Raw genomic sequence first — 17826 nt, 5'->3', positions numbered from 1 at the left:
CCAGCAGCAATCTGTACCCACGGGTACACTAACTGAAAAAAGTGACCATACCACTCAGCCTAATACTGTACTAATAACAGGAATTGATAATAACCGGGTGCTATAGGAAATATACAAGCATTTTAACAGGGTGGGTCCAAAGAGAACCCCAAAAAGTTCCCATATCTAGCACTCGCTGTGGCAAAAAGTGGGTGAGTAATTACTGCATGATATGAATATCCCTAACAGAATGGTCAATGACCGGAGGCTAACCGTCAGCTGACATATATAATACATATATGTCCACATAGGACTAAAAGTGACAAAAACAATAACGTTTTAATAAACATATACAATTAAATAATAAATAATGAACATATAATGTGTAGTGTAATAAAATCCTCTTAGGAAGTGGACGCCACCTTTAAAGCAGTTGGCATACGCATCATGTAACCAAATATATAATCCCCTATACAAAAGTGAATAGGGGAAGGATGGTCCATGTGCCAGCTAAAACCAAAGGTAAATGGAGCAGCAGATAAATCAGATGTATACTTGTAGTTGTGAGAAACCTCACTATATCCAGAGAGATAATGCAATGTGTATATAGGCAAGGACAAAGCTATATAGGAGATGAAACCACATGTAACTATATCAGAGAATCATACAAATGGGGTTATCCCATGTATGCACCCATAAGGCAATAGCAGAGTCAAATAGCATACATATAAACAGTGTTCGACAAACCTATACATTTGCACGCCCCGGGCGAGTGGATTTAACATTGTGGCGAGCTCCTATTGTCCCAAGCAGCACACGTTTGGTACTAGGTGGCGAGTAGATTTTTTGGTGATTTGTCGACCACTGCATATAAATATATAATATATTATGTGCATGAGCACACCATATGCCCTATAGTGCAATGCTGTAGTATATAAGTCTATTAGAAATGGCAGATACTGGAGGATATCTGGGAGATGGCGGCAAAAACCTCAATCTGCACAGTAACTAAAGAAAATAAATACAAGATTCTATTCCAGTGGTACCTGACCCCGGCTAGACTGAGCCAGATCTTCCCCGGCACATCAGACTTGTGCTGGAGGGGATGTGGTCAAAAGGGGGACATGGCCCATATTTGGTGGTCGTGTCCGGAGATTCAGAGGTTCTGGGTAAAGATCCAGACGTTGCTCTACGAGACAACGGGGTTCCCTTTCCCCCTGGATCCACTGTCCCTGGTGCTGAGTAAACCGTTCGACGACCTACCCCCTCCAATAAGTAGACTGGTCTCGGCAATTCTGACGGCAGCCAGGTGCTCAATAGCAGCAATGGAACGGAACCAGGGGAGCGTCAATATCTGAAAAAATACATACAAACTACCATAGTGTATACTGTATATAAAGCAACATATAAACGGTAGGGCTCCAAGGAGCAACAGAGGGCTGAATTAAGGAATATAGTCCATAAACAGCATATAATTAGGGAGAATGCTATCCCAGAAGAGAGACAACAGAGCCAAGAATAAAAAAGCCAAATCAAATTTATCCGGAAATGGTAAAATTCAAGGCTTACAAGATACCAGATTCAAACAGGCGTGGGTAACAGGTTTAAAGATGGAACGCCGAGTCGCGACCTCGTGGACCTCCTGCACGTCTGACTTCTCCACCGGTATCTCCTGTACTGCAGACTGGATGCCGATACGTCACTTCCGGGTGAAACCCGGAAGTGACGTATCGGCATCCAGTCTGCAGTACAGGAGATACCGGTGGAGAAGTCAGACGTGCAGGAGGTCCACGAGGTCGCGACTCGGCGTTCCATCTTTAAACCTGTTACCCACGCCTGTTTGAATCTGGTATCTTGTAAGCCTTGAATTTTACCATTTCCGGATAAATTTGATTTGGCTTTTTTATTCTTGGCTCTGTTGTCTCTCTTCTGGGATAGCATTCTCCCTAATTATATGCTGTTTATGGACTATATTCCTTAATTCAGCCCTCTGTTGCTCCTTGGAGCCCTACCGTTTATATGTTGCTTTATATACAGTATACACTATGGTAGTTTGTATGTATTTTTTCAGATATTGACGCTCCCCTGGTTCCGTTCCATTGTACTTTGAGTGTGGACCCTGAAACAGTCCTACAAGGGTTTGAGTGTTTTTATCTTTATTTATTGCACGGTGAAGTTTATATAATTTATTTTATTTCAATTGATTGTTTATTTCACTGTTATTTGCACATAGGTATAGTGTTTGAGCGCCATCTAGTGTCCTTTATATGTAAGCTCAATAGCAGCAGCCTGGAAGCAGGTCAAAGCCCCGGCAAGAAACACGGTCATAAGACGAGTAGACGAGGTAATGTCAATGGAAAAGCTAACCGCCATGCTAAACAAAAAAATGCCGCAGTTCTGGAACACCTGGGACCCATGGATAGGCCCCTAATGCTAGGGATAATGGGAGAATGCGAAAACTGGAATGAGAAGATGAGTCCAGAACCCAAAGGCAGGAGCCAATAAAAAAAAAAGATTGATACAAAAAAAGAAATGGCAGATACTAAAGAAAAAGAACTCAGCTATTTAGCACTCTATAACCTAAGTAGTGTTGTGTGAACTATTTAAAAATAATCTTTATTAATAACCTTGATTAAAATGAAGTAGTGCACATATAATAGACAAAACTAATACGTAATACAGAATCTTGCCTTGATCCATATAATAGGGTCACAAATAGTGGTGCTAAAGTTAGCGTACTGCTGTAACAGAATAATACTTATAATTTGTATATTAATGTATAGGTATATTAAGCTAAGCCACCCTTTGGATGTATATTTGCATACTCAGATAATCCATGTGATCTGATCCAACAACCAATATGACTCCAGTGTTATATAACATCCACACTGCAGTGTACCTACATATAGCTCCTTAGTTGTTAATAATAATAATTGATAGGTAGGAGTGTGAGGTCCTTAACCCTAAGCTGTCTATATATGTATATAGGTAGGGTGCCAGCAGCAATCTGTACTCACAGGTACACTACCAGGAGCAATCTGTACTCACAGGTACACTACCAGGAGCAATCTGTACTCACAGGTACACTACCAGGAGCAATCTGTACTCACAGGTACACTACCAGGAGCAATCTGTACTCACAGGTACACTACCAGGAGCAATCTGTACCCACAGGTACACTGCCAGGAGCAATATGTACCCACTGGTACACTGCCAGGTGCAGGGCAATCTGTACTCACTGGTACACTGCCAGGTGCAGGGCAATCTGTACTCACTGGTACACTACCAGGTGCAGGGCAATATGATTACTTCTGGCAGGGAAGGGAGCCTAGATCGATTCCCAGTGTCGGCTCCTTGTGACCTTGGGCAAGTCACTTTATCTCCCTGTGCCTCAGGCACCAAAATCATAGATTGTAAGCTCTGCAGGCAGGGCCTGTGTCTGTAACAAACCTATGTGCTGCGTACATCACACTATACTGTAATTGTGATGCACTGAGTCCCATTGGGAGAGAAGCGCTATATGAAATAAAGTTATTATTAATACACACACACCGACCCATTAACACATACATACACTTATCCATTAACATACTGTTGGGAACATACACAAGACCATTAACACACAAATATACACACACAGACCCATTAACACACCGATGTGTGCACACACACACACATTAACACATTGGTGCACACAGTAAAAGTACAATTCCATTCCATAACCTGATGATTTAGCACTATTCCAGGGTCTGCATGTTCAGTGAATATAGATCTGCAGCTGACATTCTGCCATTTTGCTCTATTTTGCGCAGTTGAAGTGACTTAACCTTTGTGTGCCCTGACACGTAGCCACTAAGTCCTGGGGTCTGGCACTCCGGCACTCCAGTGATCCCATTACGTTGCGATTCTCCTATGAAGTGCGGAACGAGCTCTGGCACACAGGGAACCGTAAGAAGAGAACTCGCCCTCTTCCGGATTAAGTGATGGTGTGATCGCAGAGGGCGGTGGCCACCTGGTGACATGGCCCTCTGCAGCACCCAATGGGTTAAAGAAATGAGTGGGATTTCTTTTATCCAATATCGGGCTGTTGTTTGGAAAATGTAAGGCCAGGGCCATGGTCAAAAAGACTGTGCAGAGCCGCGCTGAGGGGAAGCATCATCCCTACTGAGTGTGGCTTTAGACGGCGCTTCCGCAGGCGTGCGGAGGCGTGTGGAAATGCAGCCGACAGCACAATTTAATTTTTCCCGCTGAGGGAAGCGCAAGGCCGGTCACGTGACCGCCAAAAGCCAATGGCAGTCCGTGACGTCGGCGCCATGGCGCGCTAGCAGAGTCTTTGCAGCATTTTTGCCCCCATTTTGCAGTCGGGAAACTTTATGACATACAGTAACTCGTACAGTTCCCTTTTCCAGTTGAGAAATGTAGACACATAAGAACATATTCAATGTGCTGTGAAGCCAATTCCCAGCACGGCACAAGAATTCAACTCTCTTCAAATAAATGGGACTAAAAACGTCTCCAACACTGGGAAGTGGCCTCAGAGCATTTAATAACGCCAAGACCCCACAGTGCTTTCATAGACCTTTGCTATAACTATGGTCCGTCCTAAACCCAATCTGGCATCATTAGGGGGCCAGAAACAGTGAGCGTTCTATATTTTAATGATGTATGTCATTTCTTAAGTAAGCATTGTTTATTTTTCAGATTTAATTCTGTTTAAAATGGGAAGAAGTTATTATGTGGAGGAGTCTGTGGAGCACTATTTCTCTAAACTTATTCTGCAACAGAAGTGCTACGTGACTGGTCTTCTTATAGGACAGGTAGGTGAACATTGCATTTATATTTATTTACATCATTGGTCATTGTTCAGGTAACATCATTACTTTTTCTGTTTGCAATATTTTCCTTTTATAATGACAATGTTGGATGGCAGTGCAGGGGGGGGAGAGCACAGTAGAATTGGATGGCAGGGGGGGGCACAGTAGAATTGGATGGCAGTGCAGGGGGGGAGGGCACAGTATATTTGGATGGCAGTGCAGGGGGGGAGGGCACAGTAGAATTGGATGGCAGTGCAGGGGGGGAGGGCACAGTAGAATTGGATGGCAGTGCAGGGGGGAGGGCACAGTAGAATTGGATGGCAGTGCAGGGGGGGGAGGGCACAGTAGAATTGGATGGCAGTGCAGGGGGGGAGGGCACAGTAGAATTGGATGGCAGTGCAGGGGGGAGGGCACAGTAGAATTGTATGGCAGTGCAGGGGGGGAGGGCACAGTATATTTGGATGGCAGTGCAGGGGGGGGAAGGGCACAGTAGAATTGGGTGGCAGTGCAGGGGGGGAGAGGGCACAGTAGAATTGGATGGCAGTGCAGGGGGGAAGGGCACAGTAGAATTGGATGGCAGTGCAGGGGGGGAGGGCACAGTAGAATTGGATGGCAGTGCAGGGGGGGAGGGCACAGTAGAATTGGATGGCAGTGCAGGGGGGGAGGGCACAGTAGAATTGGATGGCAGTGCAGGGGGGGAGGGCACAGTAGAATTGGATGACCGTGCAGGGGGGGAAGGGCACAGTAGAATTGGATGGCAGTGCAGGGGGGGAGGGCACAGTAGAATTGGATGGCAGTACCGGGGAGGGGGCGCAGTAGAATTGGGTGGCTGTACCGGGGAGGGGGCGCAGTAGAATTGGATGGCAGTACCGGGGAGGGGGCGCAGTAGAATTGGATGGCTGTACCGGGGAGGGGGCGCAGTAGAATTGGATGGCTGTACCGGGGAGGGGGCGCAGTAGAATTGGATGGCAGTACCGGGGAGGGGGCGCAGTAGAATTGGATGGCAGTACCGGGGAGGGGGCGCAGTAGAATTCTCTCCCCCCTTCTCTCTCTCTTTAAGTTTTTTATGTCATTCTTCTTTGCACAATCTCTAACAGAAATGACTGTAGTCTAAAAATGTAGAACGGTCAGAAGGTTAACTTTCTGCTGGTCTGAATCATGGGATTGTCCATAAAACAAAAATGCCCAAAGCTACTTCCAATGCGACACCAATACTCCGTGCAATACCTATATATCTCTTGTAAAAGGGTGATTTAGTGTAACCCTTCGGCCAAAGCGTCTTAAGCCTTTGACACTTATATGCATATATATATATATATATATTATGTGGTAATGGTTGGGGTATCTCAGAGCTTGTTGGGAATCTGTGTAGATTGTCCATAAAAACCATTCTGTTATGGTGGGTCCAAAAGTGACAGAGCCCCTTCCCTGCACTAGGTACAGCAATAATGGAATTCATCATGGCTTTCGCAAGTCCTCAAACCTGCTCATTCACGCCATTGTCATTTGGCATACATGTGGTTATGCTGCAGACAAGGATGCTGGGTAATGACATGCAAATGAGCATATTGAATGTGTTCCTTTCAGAGAAGCAGAAGGACCTGGGTTGTTCTTCATTGTACTGTGTTACAGTAGGTGGAGGGGTTTGTCACTTTTTGTTGCCCGTTATGAGCTCTCTCTTGTCTGAGGGGGTCCCCTTATCTGTACCTCCTTGTTCCAGGCTGATGTAGCAAGAATCGGCTTTACAGCGGGAACATTAGCTTATTTGCATGTCATTACCCAGAATCCTTGCCTTTAATTTAACCAGTGTTGGCATGTGAGAACAAGGTGAATAAAGCGATGGTTTTGAAGATGACGTAACTTTGTAATTGACTACCTTAAAATAAATGTAACCACACTCGGAGCAGGCATTTGGCAAATGTAATTTCTTTGGATGTTCAGAAGAATGTTATGTGTCTATCAGAACCAGTTCGGATAAGGAGAGGGAGGGGGGGGGGTGCCTGTGCAAACGCATGTTCTGCACATAATGATATCACACAAAAGAAAGGACAGTAGCTACAGCAAACCAGTCCCCTGCTGTGACTTACCATGATTGCATAGCTTCATTAGCTCTCCAGTGTAACCTTGTGACACACACACAAGGTGGATCTCAGTGTATGTAAGCAAAAGCATGTCAGCTCTGAGATGGTTTTATGTTTATTCCAGTGCTCATCACAAAGAGATTACCTGCTTCTGGCAGCTCAAACACCAACCAAAGTCCATGAGTGCGAAGCAACGAAGAAAAAAGGCGCTCTGTCTAAGTTGGATGAAATTGACGATGAATGGGTTTCAATGCACGCCGGCCAGGTAAGCCCACACACAGGATTATGCTATGGGGCAGTGGTTCTAAACTAGTGCTCCTGGTGGCAGAGGAAGGTTATCAATGAAGTGTTTGCATCCATTGGTCTACTCCATAGGCGGGAGAGTTGCGGGAGAACCCTTTTCACCTTTGGAGCAGTGAGGGGGAGATTATGTTATGAGGGGTGGAGTTATAATAGGTGCTGGAGTGTTGACCCAGAGGGGAAGTGTTTGGGTTCAAGGGGAGGGGGGAAGTTCTGACACAGGGTGGAAGGTGCAAAAAAGTGGTTATTTGGCGCTCCTATACAAAGTGTGAAAACAGTGATAAATAATATTAAATATATAATCACTAAGAGGTGTATACACGCACTAATATAACTTAAATAGTGATAGTGCAATTGTGTAAATTATGTAAAATTTAGTGAATAAGGTGAAAAAGTCGCCGCTCAACCCTATGTAGAGAAGGTCCAATTTCTCTTCTAATCGGATTGCAGTTGTACAGTAGCTTTGGGGAGCGCAGATTTCACCATATAAAAAACAAAGAATTACTACAATAGTGCAATAAGTTCCACAATTATGTGACTTCTGGGTATCAGCCAAAAATGGGGACTCACACTTTTCCAGCAAATAGATAGCAGTTTCTACCCTGGTGTAGTCTTAGATGTCTTCAATCTCAGGTGAATAACAGGGATCTCTACATTATGTTTCTCAATAGAACAAAGATGATGATTTAGTGCAACATTATTTGTTCAATAGGAATATATATTAGAACAAATGGTATTACACTTACATTTTTATCATTAAGCATGGACACATACAAATTAAAGATGAGTAGCTTGCATGGATCTTCTGTCCTGCAGACTGTGAAGGATGGAAGAGCCAAGCAAGCCACTCATCTTTAATTTGTATGTGTCCATGCTTAATGATAAAAATGTTAGTGTAATACCATTTGTTCTAATATATATTCCTATTGAACAAATAATGTTGCACTAAATCATCATCTTTGTTCTATTGAGAAACATAATGCAGAGATCCCGGTTATTCACCTGAGATTGAAGGCATCTAAGACTACACCAGTGTAGAAACTGCTATCTATTTGCTGGGAAAGTGTGAGTCCCCATTTTTGGCTGATACCTAGAAGTCACATAATTGTGGAACTTATTGCACTATTGTAGTATTTCTTTGTTTTTTATATGGTGAAATCTGCGCTCCCCAAAGCTACAACTACAGGGTGGAAGGGTTAGGCCATGGAGGTTAGATCGGACATTGGCGGTGGGGTTATGACATGAGACAGTGGGGTATAGGTCTCCTTGCTTCATAGCCAAGCTGCATTAGACCGGGAGACAGTCCTAATATGTGAGACTCGCACAAATTGCATGAGACTTGATCTGGCTGCATAGGCCCTCATTATATCATGAGTTACGCAAAGTGTTAGGCTTGTGCTAGTTTTCCTGGGAAGGGCCAGCCGGCAGAGGAACGTACAGGTGGACACCACTTCTTCCATGCCATTTTGAAATATATCTCTGATTTCTTTTTTTGTATGTGTATACATTTCTAGGTTTGCCGGATGCTACCGGGAGGTCTTATAGTAATAGGTGTGTTCCTCATAACATCTCCAGAGCTTTCCAAGGACTCCCAGAATGCTTTGCGAAAGGCAAGTGAAAATTATTTATTGTGTTGTAGCTATGGCCTCGGACATGGTCAGCGCATAACGTGCTAAGGTGCGCTTACGCTCGGCACTTAGCCCCTGCAGCCGCAATGAGAGCGGCTTTAGCAGGGGCTCGCTTACGCTTCCGCAAACGTGCGGAAGCATAAGTCTTAGCTAAATTTTAAATTTTCGCGCTTGCCGGAGCGCAGGGCCGGTGAGGGCGAACCAGCTCCGTGACGTCACTGGCCCGCCTCCCGACACGCCCCCGGACGGCACACGGTCTAAGGCCAGGGAAAGCACCCGCTTTCCCTCAGCCTCCGCGCGCCTCAGCACGCAATCAGGAACCATGGACGCAGCCTATGACTGTTACAGGAGACCAGGACATTTACCCAGGGATCGCAATCACCAGACAATAGAGGAGTTAAATAAAATACGTTTATTTCTGCCGGAGCCAACAAGCCCAGCAGAATACAAGGTTTTAGGTTGAAACTCGCCAGAACCGGGGTTACGAGGGAATCCTAGCTCGCTGGGTGCCACTTTGGTAGGCTTACACAGGATGTCTTCCACTCTCCGGGTCTCTGGTACCTCAATACCCCAAGTATGCTATTTGCAGAATAGCAGAATCAAAATGCCCGCTCGTCTACTCGACCGAGCCTCGTTTTTGGGTGTTTGCAGCAAAAACCTCGGCGATACACCAAGTTATGAAATCCAAGATAGTGTGTGGAACTGAAATCGGCAGGGCTTTACATACTTTCCCTGTCTCCATCTAAAAGCATGGAAGACGGGGTGCTGACCAATCAGAGCGGGGATGCTACGTGCTGGCCAATCACAGAGCGAGGGCTCATCAGTGATGGACCAATCCGGGCCATCAGCGGTGACTGCCTATAAGACATCCCACAGGGACAGGTTTAAGGGGAGTGGGAAATTCGAACCGACCAATGGGAATCGTGCCGATGGGGCTAATACCCAGCAACTGTTCCCAGTGCCGGCCTGGTACCTCCTGTGGCGCCTCAGAGTTGCGGATGAACTCCGCTTTTGGAGTGACTTTTCCCCCAGCATGAGTAAACACCTCTCCCCACTCCTCCAGTGTCCCACGCACTTCACCATCCCACCTTTTAGATAGCAGACCCAGATTCCTTTGTGTGCTGGCTAAGTGAATTACCAGCTCGGCACACAAAGGAGACATTGAATACAGCATCTTGCATTATATGGGGAATAAATGTTCCAGGGCACACTCGCCACAATAAGATAGTACGATATGCCAGAAACTTGGCATCCATCTTGACCTGTAGGAGCAATGACTGGGCTTAACCTTTAATATGCTGGCCACTTTGACCCTAGCGTCGCACTGATGTCTACAGATTTTTGTTTAATTGAATGCACAGGTCACGGATAAATAAAAGTTTTTGTATTTTGTTTTTTTTTTTAAATAGAAACAATTAGATCGGGGTGCGCAAACTGGGGGGCTCGGCAGTTACAGAGGCCCTGCGCGCTTCCCAATGGCGTTTAATTTACATGCCGGGGGAGCAGCGAAGGCCTCTGTAACTTCACTTACCCTGGCTCAGTCAGCTTCTGGCAGCGCGGGGTCACGTGATGCCGTAACGTCATAATGCCGGAGCCAAGGTGAGGAGGAGGGAAGAAAAAGGTTTGCGCACCGCTGAATTAGACGACGGACGCTTCTACCAACAATGACATCACTTCCATTACATACTTCCGTCTCTATGAAAGCGATTGGTGCCAGCAAAGAAGTTTCACTTCAAAACCTCGCAGGTCCCTTCTTCAAATTGTATAGTCACAGTACAAATGAGTGGAAAAACAAATATCATATCTCCACCTTGCAGAACACATCTGCTGTACCAAGGAGTTCTCCAACAATCCCACAGTTGTAATAATTCAGCAGTGATCCCAGAGCAGTTTGTATAACATCACAACGTTGGCGATTTTGAAGAAATCGTACAAAATGTTGTTGACACCAGTATTTCATTTAACCCTTTGGGTGTCCCAGGATATAGTCACTACATCATTGGGACTGGCACTCCAGTGGATTATGTCATACCCTACAGAGGTTTTTTTTTGGGTGGGGCTTGGATCTCGTCCTGGACGCCATCTGCTCCTTGACGAAATGGAGGAGTCTGTTTCCTGCAAAATGGCTCCCGTGGTTATGTGACCGCACTATGCCAGAGGGGTTGTGGCGGAGGTGGCACTTGGGTGTCGCGATCCCTCTGTCACTGAAAGGGTTAAATAAACAACCATTTCCATGATCATGGTATGTAAGGAATGTGCAAAAAGGCAGTCCTCGGTTCTCCGACACAATGCGTTACTCAAAATGGCGTTGGATAGCGAAACGTCTTAAAGCGAAACACGTTTTCCCATAGGAACACTGTTTAAATGAAAGGTTCTGTTCCTGAAGGCATTTTTAACACTAAAATACACCAAATATTTTATGCAGGCAATAGGATACGCAGCACACACATAAATTATATAGTGTGTATATACTGTATTATATATATAATATAACATAAAATATAATAATATAATATATTATATAGTATAATATTATATTATATAATATATATATTATATACACATAAACAACTTTGCACAGCGTTGTAAGAGTGTTGGATAAGTCGTTTTGGCGTTGTAAAAATGAACATACTGTAGGTATGCATTGCATAGCGTTGGATAAGCCATTCGTTGTAAAGCGAAGCGTTGTAAAACGAGGACTGCCTGTAGAATGTATATAGCAGCATTGGGACCGCACGCAGTGTGGCACTAATAAGGGTAACATTGTGTCTCTGCATTCTCAGCTTCTATTTGCAGCAGAAAAGGCAGCTATGAAGAAAAGGTTATGGAGCCTGGAGGAAAATGAAGTCTCTGATCGAGTGGCTGTGCACATGTGCTCTGCGACCAGGAAGTATGTGTTTCCAGTTCATTTGATATTTAAAGCACACATTAAATAAGTTATGGTGGGTGACAAAAGTGACAAAAACCCTCCGCCGTATGGCATACAGCAAATAAAAATCCCACAAGTCTGTAACGCTGCCTTTCCCCTTTATCTTTTGGCATACACTGCAGCCAGGGATTCTGTGAAATGACATGCAAATGAGCACACGGTGTCACCTTTTGCTTGAAGTCCATTTTATCATGGACCCCTATAAGCTTCTCCCTGCAGCATTACACAGCTTCTCAGCACAGCTTGGCTTAAAGAAGTGTAGAGCCAGTAACCCTACTCACAGACAGCTATATCAAGTGGCCCAGATCCACAAAACGGTGCTAAACGTCAGCACGCCTCGGCTCTGATTCATATGAATGTAGTAAAGGCGGCTCAAGCTTAGCACCGTTTTGTGGATCTGGGACTTAATACCTTAATATTCTAGACCAGTGTGTATATATAACTATGTCTTAGTTATGTGTTTATTTATAAAATGCCATTAATGTACATAGCGCTTCCCAGCAGTAATACACGTGACAATCATATAAATACCAAATAATACAAATAACACAAAGGGAAGACGTGCTTCAGACATAAAAGTGGCATTTAGAAAAAGGAGTCCCTGATCCGAAGAGCTTACACTCTAATTAGAGGTTATTAACTCCAGTCCTCAAGAGCCCCCACCAGGCCAAGTACTAAGGATATCCCTGTTTCATTACAGGCGGCTCAATCAGTCGCTCAGTCACTTTACCTGAACCGGGCCCTGTTGGGGGCTCCTCAGGGGGGTTCCTGATCTAGGCACTTATTATTTCCAACTCATATCTCCTGAACAGAGCCTCAGATTAACACAAAACGTGCCGGAAAGGGCAAGAAAACGATCAGCACAGGTTGCTGAATGTCATGACATGTCTTTATCCCCTCCATATCTGTGTGTCTGGGCTGTAGCCTCAGGGGGTTCTCTTTGTCTGTAAAGTCAGTGTGGCCCCCACTATTAGAGGTGACGCTGCCTCTTTCCATAGCACGTGCGTTCTGCAGGAAAATAAAGTCACTGTAATATATATGTATCTTCATGTACAGAGCACCGTCTGTATGCGTAGCGCGTCACCGCAGTAATACACGGGACTTAATCATATAACACAGCATGGGAATAAGCGCTTCACACATAAAATAACAGTAGGAAAGGGAGTCCCTGCCCCGAAGAGCTTACACTCTAAGTGATAAGTAGGGAGAACATATACAGACAGTAGGAGGGTCTTCTTGTGTGTATACTATGTATGTAATTAGATTTTGTTTTTCTTACATCTATTTTCTTCTTTCTTTAAAGAATAATTTGCCGCACGTTTGATGTTAAAGATCCAAAGGTGAGAGGAAATCCTGCCATTAGGAGGGCAACATGTGGAACCCGCGCGTTTTACTCTATTCCCATTATGTATGGAATGAGGGGCGGGCACTTCTAATGAAATAATGCTCCTTGGAATTGTAGATGGGATCATTTGTTGAAAGAAAAGTTAGCCATAAACATTGATCTATGATTAAATGTTTGTGTACAGTATAGGGATATATATAGGGAATAAATATATATGTGTGTGTGTGTGTGTGTGTGTGTGTGTGTGTGTGTGTGTGTGTGTGTGTGTGTGTGTGTGTGTGTGTGTGTGTGTGTGTGTGTGTGTGTGTGTGTGGACCATACGATACCGGTTGCAACACGACATCAAGGGACAGCACGCAGGTAAGTAAATCAAAAATGTTCTATATTTGATAGAAGACACAAAAAACGACGTTTCGGTCCCCCAGTGGGACCTGCACCACCTTGAGAAAGGTCCCACTGGGGGACCGAAACGTCGGTTTTTGTGTCTTCTATCAAATATAGAACATTTTTGATTTACTTACCTGCGTGCTGTCCCTTGATGTCGTGTTGCAACTGGTATCGTATGGTCTATATATATATATATATGATAATAAAATAACTATTTGGTAAATCATTTAATTAGTTTATGCCTTTGCTGAAGAAACTGGTTTTATTATTGAAACCAAAATAGTGTTTTAACCCGTTGAGCGCTGCATAATGTAACCGTTACGCCATAGGAGGGGGGCACGTGGGGAATAAATATTGAAAGGTTACCTTTAGGTATGTACGGAAACATACCTAAGGTGTGTGTGTGTGTGTGTGTGTTTGTGTGTGTGATATGAAGTTATGTGCTAAACATACCAAAACCCCACCTACGCTCATCCTTTTGATCCTATTAGATCGCATGCCACGTTTGATGGCTCTAGGATTAAGCGTTTTGGATTTGCATTGCCGCACAAACAAACTCTCTGAATTATAGTATAGCTGGACATGCTGTCTCTCTCCCCCTCACTCTCTGTGCTGCCCGTGGGGTGCATCTCCATTGCTCTGTCTTCTTCCATGGAGTCACTGACCGCTCCTGTCTGATTAATAGAGATCAGAGTGAGCTTCGCTCTGCATGCGGCACACAGAATGCGACAGAGGTTTAACCAGATGCCACCCTGTTATAGAAACCTGCTATTGTCCAATGGCCGGCCGCTATTTCACTCCCTGGAGCTGTAATGGGAAAGAAATGGGGCACCCTAAACCAGGGGAGTCCATTAGCGACTGCTTAATCCGCTTATATGGTAGGTCCACTTGGACTCCGCCCCTCACGGCATAAGCTGGCACCCGGCAGACACGGTATCCCCTGGTATCCACGGGTGAGAAGGTGTTTAGGGCCTCTTCTCACGGCCTGCAGTGGGGGACCCTTCGCAGCTGTAGCAATAGTAGTTTACAGATGTAGCGATACTTACTGCCCCAGAGCCGCGGCTGGAAAAAGCCTGCGGGGGGGTCCATGCTTCAGAATCGGACGCCCCACACCGTTAATCCTCTCATTTAGGTTTGCTATGCCTTTAACTGCGGCGCTAGGGGCGTCCCACTGCAATAAGAGCCTATGAATGTTTAATGTTGTACTAAATGCACGCATTAAACCAATGTATATTTGATGACGTGTGTGCCATGCTGAGTGCAGGAAGGGAGGCGTTAGCCACCGGTTCTGGAGCTTGCATGCTGCTCAAGCCGTTCTGTACTAACAATATCCCTCATGTTTTGCTCGCTCTGAGCGATGAACATAATAATATATTGCTTATGTAAATGGGACATTGAACGATAGATTTATACAAGTTTATATACCGTACACTGGACTATTTGAAAGGCATATTTCTGTAATATGTGGGGGGAACATTACTCCACGGGTTGTATTACTATATACAAGATCTGCTGGGGGAAAAAGCATATTATAATGTGTCTGGTTTATATTAAAGCATCAGATTTTTAAATAAAAGCACCGTTGGAAAGAGCAGCAGGAAATCTGGCTTGAACGGCGGCCCTCAGACTGCTGCTTTATCATGGTTATTGAGACTTGAACATTGCTGGCAACAAAAACTCCCAAAGCACTCAGGGCCACAAACACCCCCACAAAGGGTTAAATTATCATTCGCAAGAAGACATACAATACTCTGTAATAGTAATGTATTTGTTGTTACCCGAGGGTCCGCCTTGCAGTAATTGCTCACGGGGCGTATTATGTATATGCCTCCGCAATATACAATGGGACATTCGGCTTATGTAGAAAAAGTGTCAAGGGACACCCTTATCTATCTATATAGCTATATATATATATATATATATATATATATTATATATATATATATATATATATATATATATATACAGTGTTCGACAAATCACCCAAAAATCTACTCGCCCAACCAAAAAATCTACTCGCCACCTAGTCCCGCCCCCAACTCCGCCCTAGTCCCACCCCCAACTCCGCCCCTAGTCCCGCCCCCAACCCTGCTTTAAAATAAAATATATAAATAAAATACATTTAATAAATTCCTAGTCAGAACAACATTCGTTTTTGACATAAATGTATTTATTGTATTACATTATACTACAATTAGTCGTGTGTGTGCGTGTGTGTGTGTCAATGTCGATCTAGAAATAAAAGCCAGATGTGAATGACTAGTTTCCTGAACCCCTTAACCAGTGTCTGGACGTCGGCGCTTCACAGAGAGACAGAGAGAGACAGACAGACAGACAGACACCCACACACACACAGAGAGCGGCACACCCACACAGAGAGAAAGAGAGACACACAGAGAAAAGAGCACACAGAGAAAGAGACACACAGAGAAAGAGACACACAGAGAAAGAGAGAGAATGAGAGACACACACAGTGAGAGAATGAGAGACAAAGAGAGAGGGTGACAGAGAGAGGGAGAGGGTGACAGAGAGAGGGAGAGGGTGACAGAGAGAGGGAGAGGGTGACAGAGAGAGGGTGACAGAGAGAGGGAGAGGGCGACACAGGGAGAGGGTGGGTGACACAAGGAGAGGGTGGGTGACACAAGGAGAGGGTGGGTGACACAAGGAGAGGGTGGGTGACACAGGAGAGGGAGAGGGTGACACAGGGAGAGGGAGAGGGTGACACAGGGAGAGGTGACACAGGGAGAGGGTGACACAGGGAGAGGGAGAGGGTGACACAGGGACAGGGAGAGGGTGACACAGGGACAGGGAGAGGGTGGCACAGGGACAGGGTGACACAGGGACAGGGAGAGAGAGGGTGACACAGGGAGAGGGAGAGAGAGGGTGACACAGGGAGAGGGAGGGTGACACAGGGAGAGGGAGGGTGACACAGGGAGAGGGAGGGTGACACGGAGAGGGTGACACGGAGAGGGTGACACGGAGAGGGTGACACAGGGAGAGGGTGACACAGGGAGAGGGTGACACAGGGAGAGGGTGACACGGAGAGGGTGACACAGGGAGAGGGAGAGTGACACAGGGAGAGGGTGGGTGACACAGGGAGAGGGAGGGTGACACAGGGAGAGGGAGGGTGACACAGGGAGAGGGAGGGTGACACAGGGAGAGGGAGGGTGACACAGGGAGAGGGAGGGTGACACAGGGAGAGGGAGGGTGACACAGGGAGAGGGAGGGTGACAGGGAGAGGGAGGGTGACAGGGACAGGGAGGGTGACACGGAGAGGGAGAGGGTGACACAGAGACAGGGAGAGGGTGACACAGAGACAGGGAGAGGGTGACACAAGGAGAGGGTGACACAGGGAGAGGGTGACACAGGGAGAGGGAGAGGGTGACACAGGGAGAGGGAGAGGGTGACACAGGGAGAGGGAGAGGGTGACACAGGGAGAGGGAGGGTGACACAGGGAGAGGGAGGGTGACACAGGGAGAGGGAGGGTGACACAGGGAGAGGGTGACACAGGGAGGGAGGGAGAGGGTGACACAGGGAGAGGGTGATACGGAGAGGGAGGGTGACACGGAGAGGGTGACACAGGGAGAGGGTGACACATGGAGAGGGTGACACATGGAGAGGGTGACACATGGAGAGGGTGAGGGTGACACGGAGAGGGAGGGATAGAGAGGGTGACACAGGGAGAGGGAGACACAGGGAGAGGGTGACAGAGGGAGAGGGTGACACAGGGTGAGGGTGACACAGGGTGAGGGTGACACAGGGAGAGGGTGACACAGGGAGAGGGTGACACAGGGAGAGGGAGAGAGGGTGACACACTCACAGACACAGACACCCACTCTCACTCAGACAAACTCACACACACAGTCTGTCACTCACACACACAAACACTCACCCGCAAGGCAGGGGGTCGCACATGGCAGCGGGGGCCTCCGCACGGCAGGAGGGCCTCTGCAAGGGGCCGTGCCCCCTCCAGAGGGGGACGCCGACACCGCAGTATTCTGCTTAGACGAGCAGGGTGAGGCTCCGGTGAGGGGATTTCCCCTGCTTAGAGCAGGCAGAGGCCCCGGTGAGGGGATTTCCCCTGCTTAGAGCAGGGAGAGGCCCCGATGAGGGGATTTCCGGGAGAGGTTCCGGTGAGGGGATTTCCCCTGCTTAGAGCAGGCAGAGGCCCCTGTGAGGGGATTTCCCCTGCTTAGAGCAGAGAGAGGCTCCGGTGAGGGGATTTCCGGGAGAGGCTCCGGTGAGGGGACCTGGGGGGGGGGGGGGGGGAAGGAGCACCCCCCGCTACCACCTCCCACCCCGCAAGAGGGGCAGTAACATACACACACCCCCATTATCCGTGCAGGTTTGAATTTTTTCAGCT

At 46.5% G+C, this 17826-nt stretch overlaps 1 protein-coding gene across 1 annotated transcript in view; it reads left to right on the top strand.

The window, feature by feature from the left end:
- The window catches only part of ODR4 (odr-4 GPCR localization factor homolog), a 48835-nt gene that overhangs the window by 1172 nt on the left and 29837 nt on the right, over positions 1-17826 (top strand). Inside the window, 5 exon segments of the mRNA XM_075615488.1 lie at positions 4681-4796; positions 6999-7139; positions 8689-8784; positions 11586-11692; positions 13035-13158. Coding sequence (XP_075471603.1) covers positions 4698-4796; positions 6999-7139; positions 8689-8784; positions 11586-11692; positions 13035-13158 — 567 coding nt within the window. The 5' untranslated portion in view covers positions 4681-4697.

This window comes from Ascaphus truei, chromosome 10, assembly GCF_040206685.1.
Source record: "Ascaphus truei isolate aAscTru1 chromosome 10, aAscTru1.hap1, whole genome shotgun sequence".
Taxonomy (NCBI): domain Eukaryota; kingdom Metazoa; phylum Chordata; class Amphibia; order Anura; family Ascaphidae; genus Ascaphus; species Ascaphus truei.
Note: the sequence above shows the minus strand (reverse complement) of the source record. Positions and strands in the feature narration are given on the sequence as shown.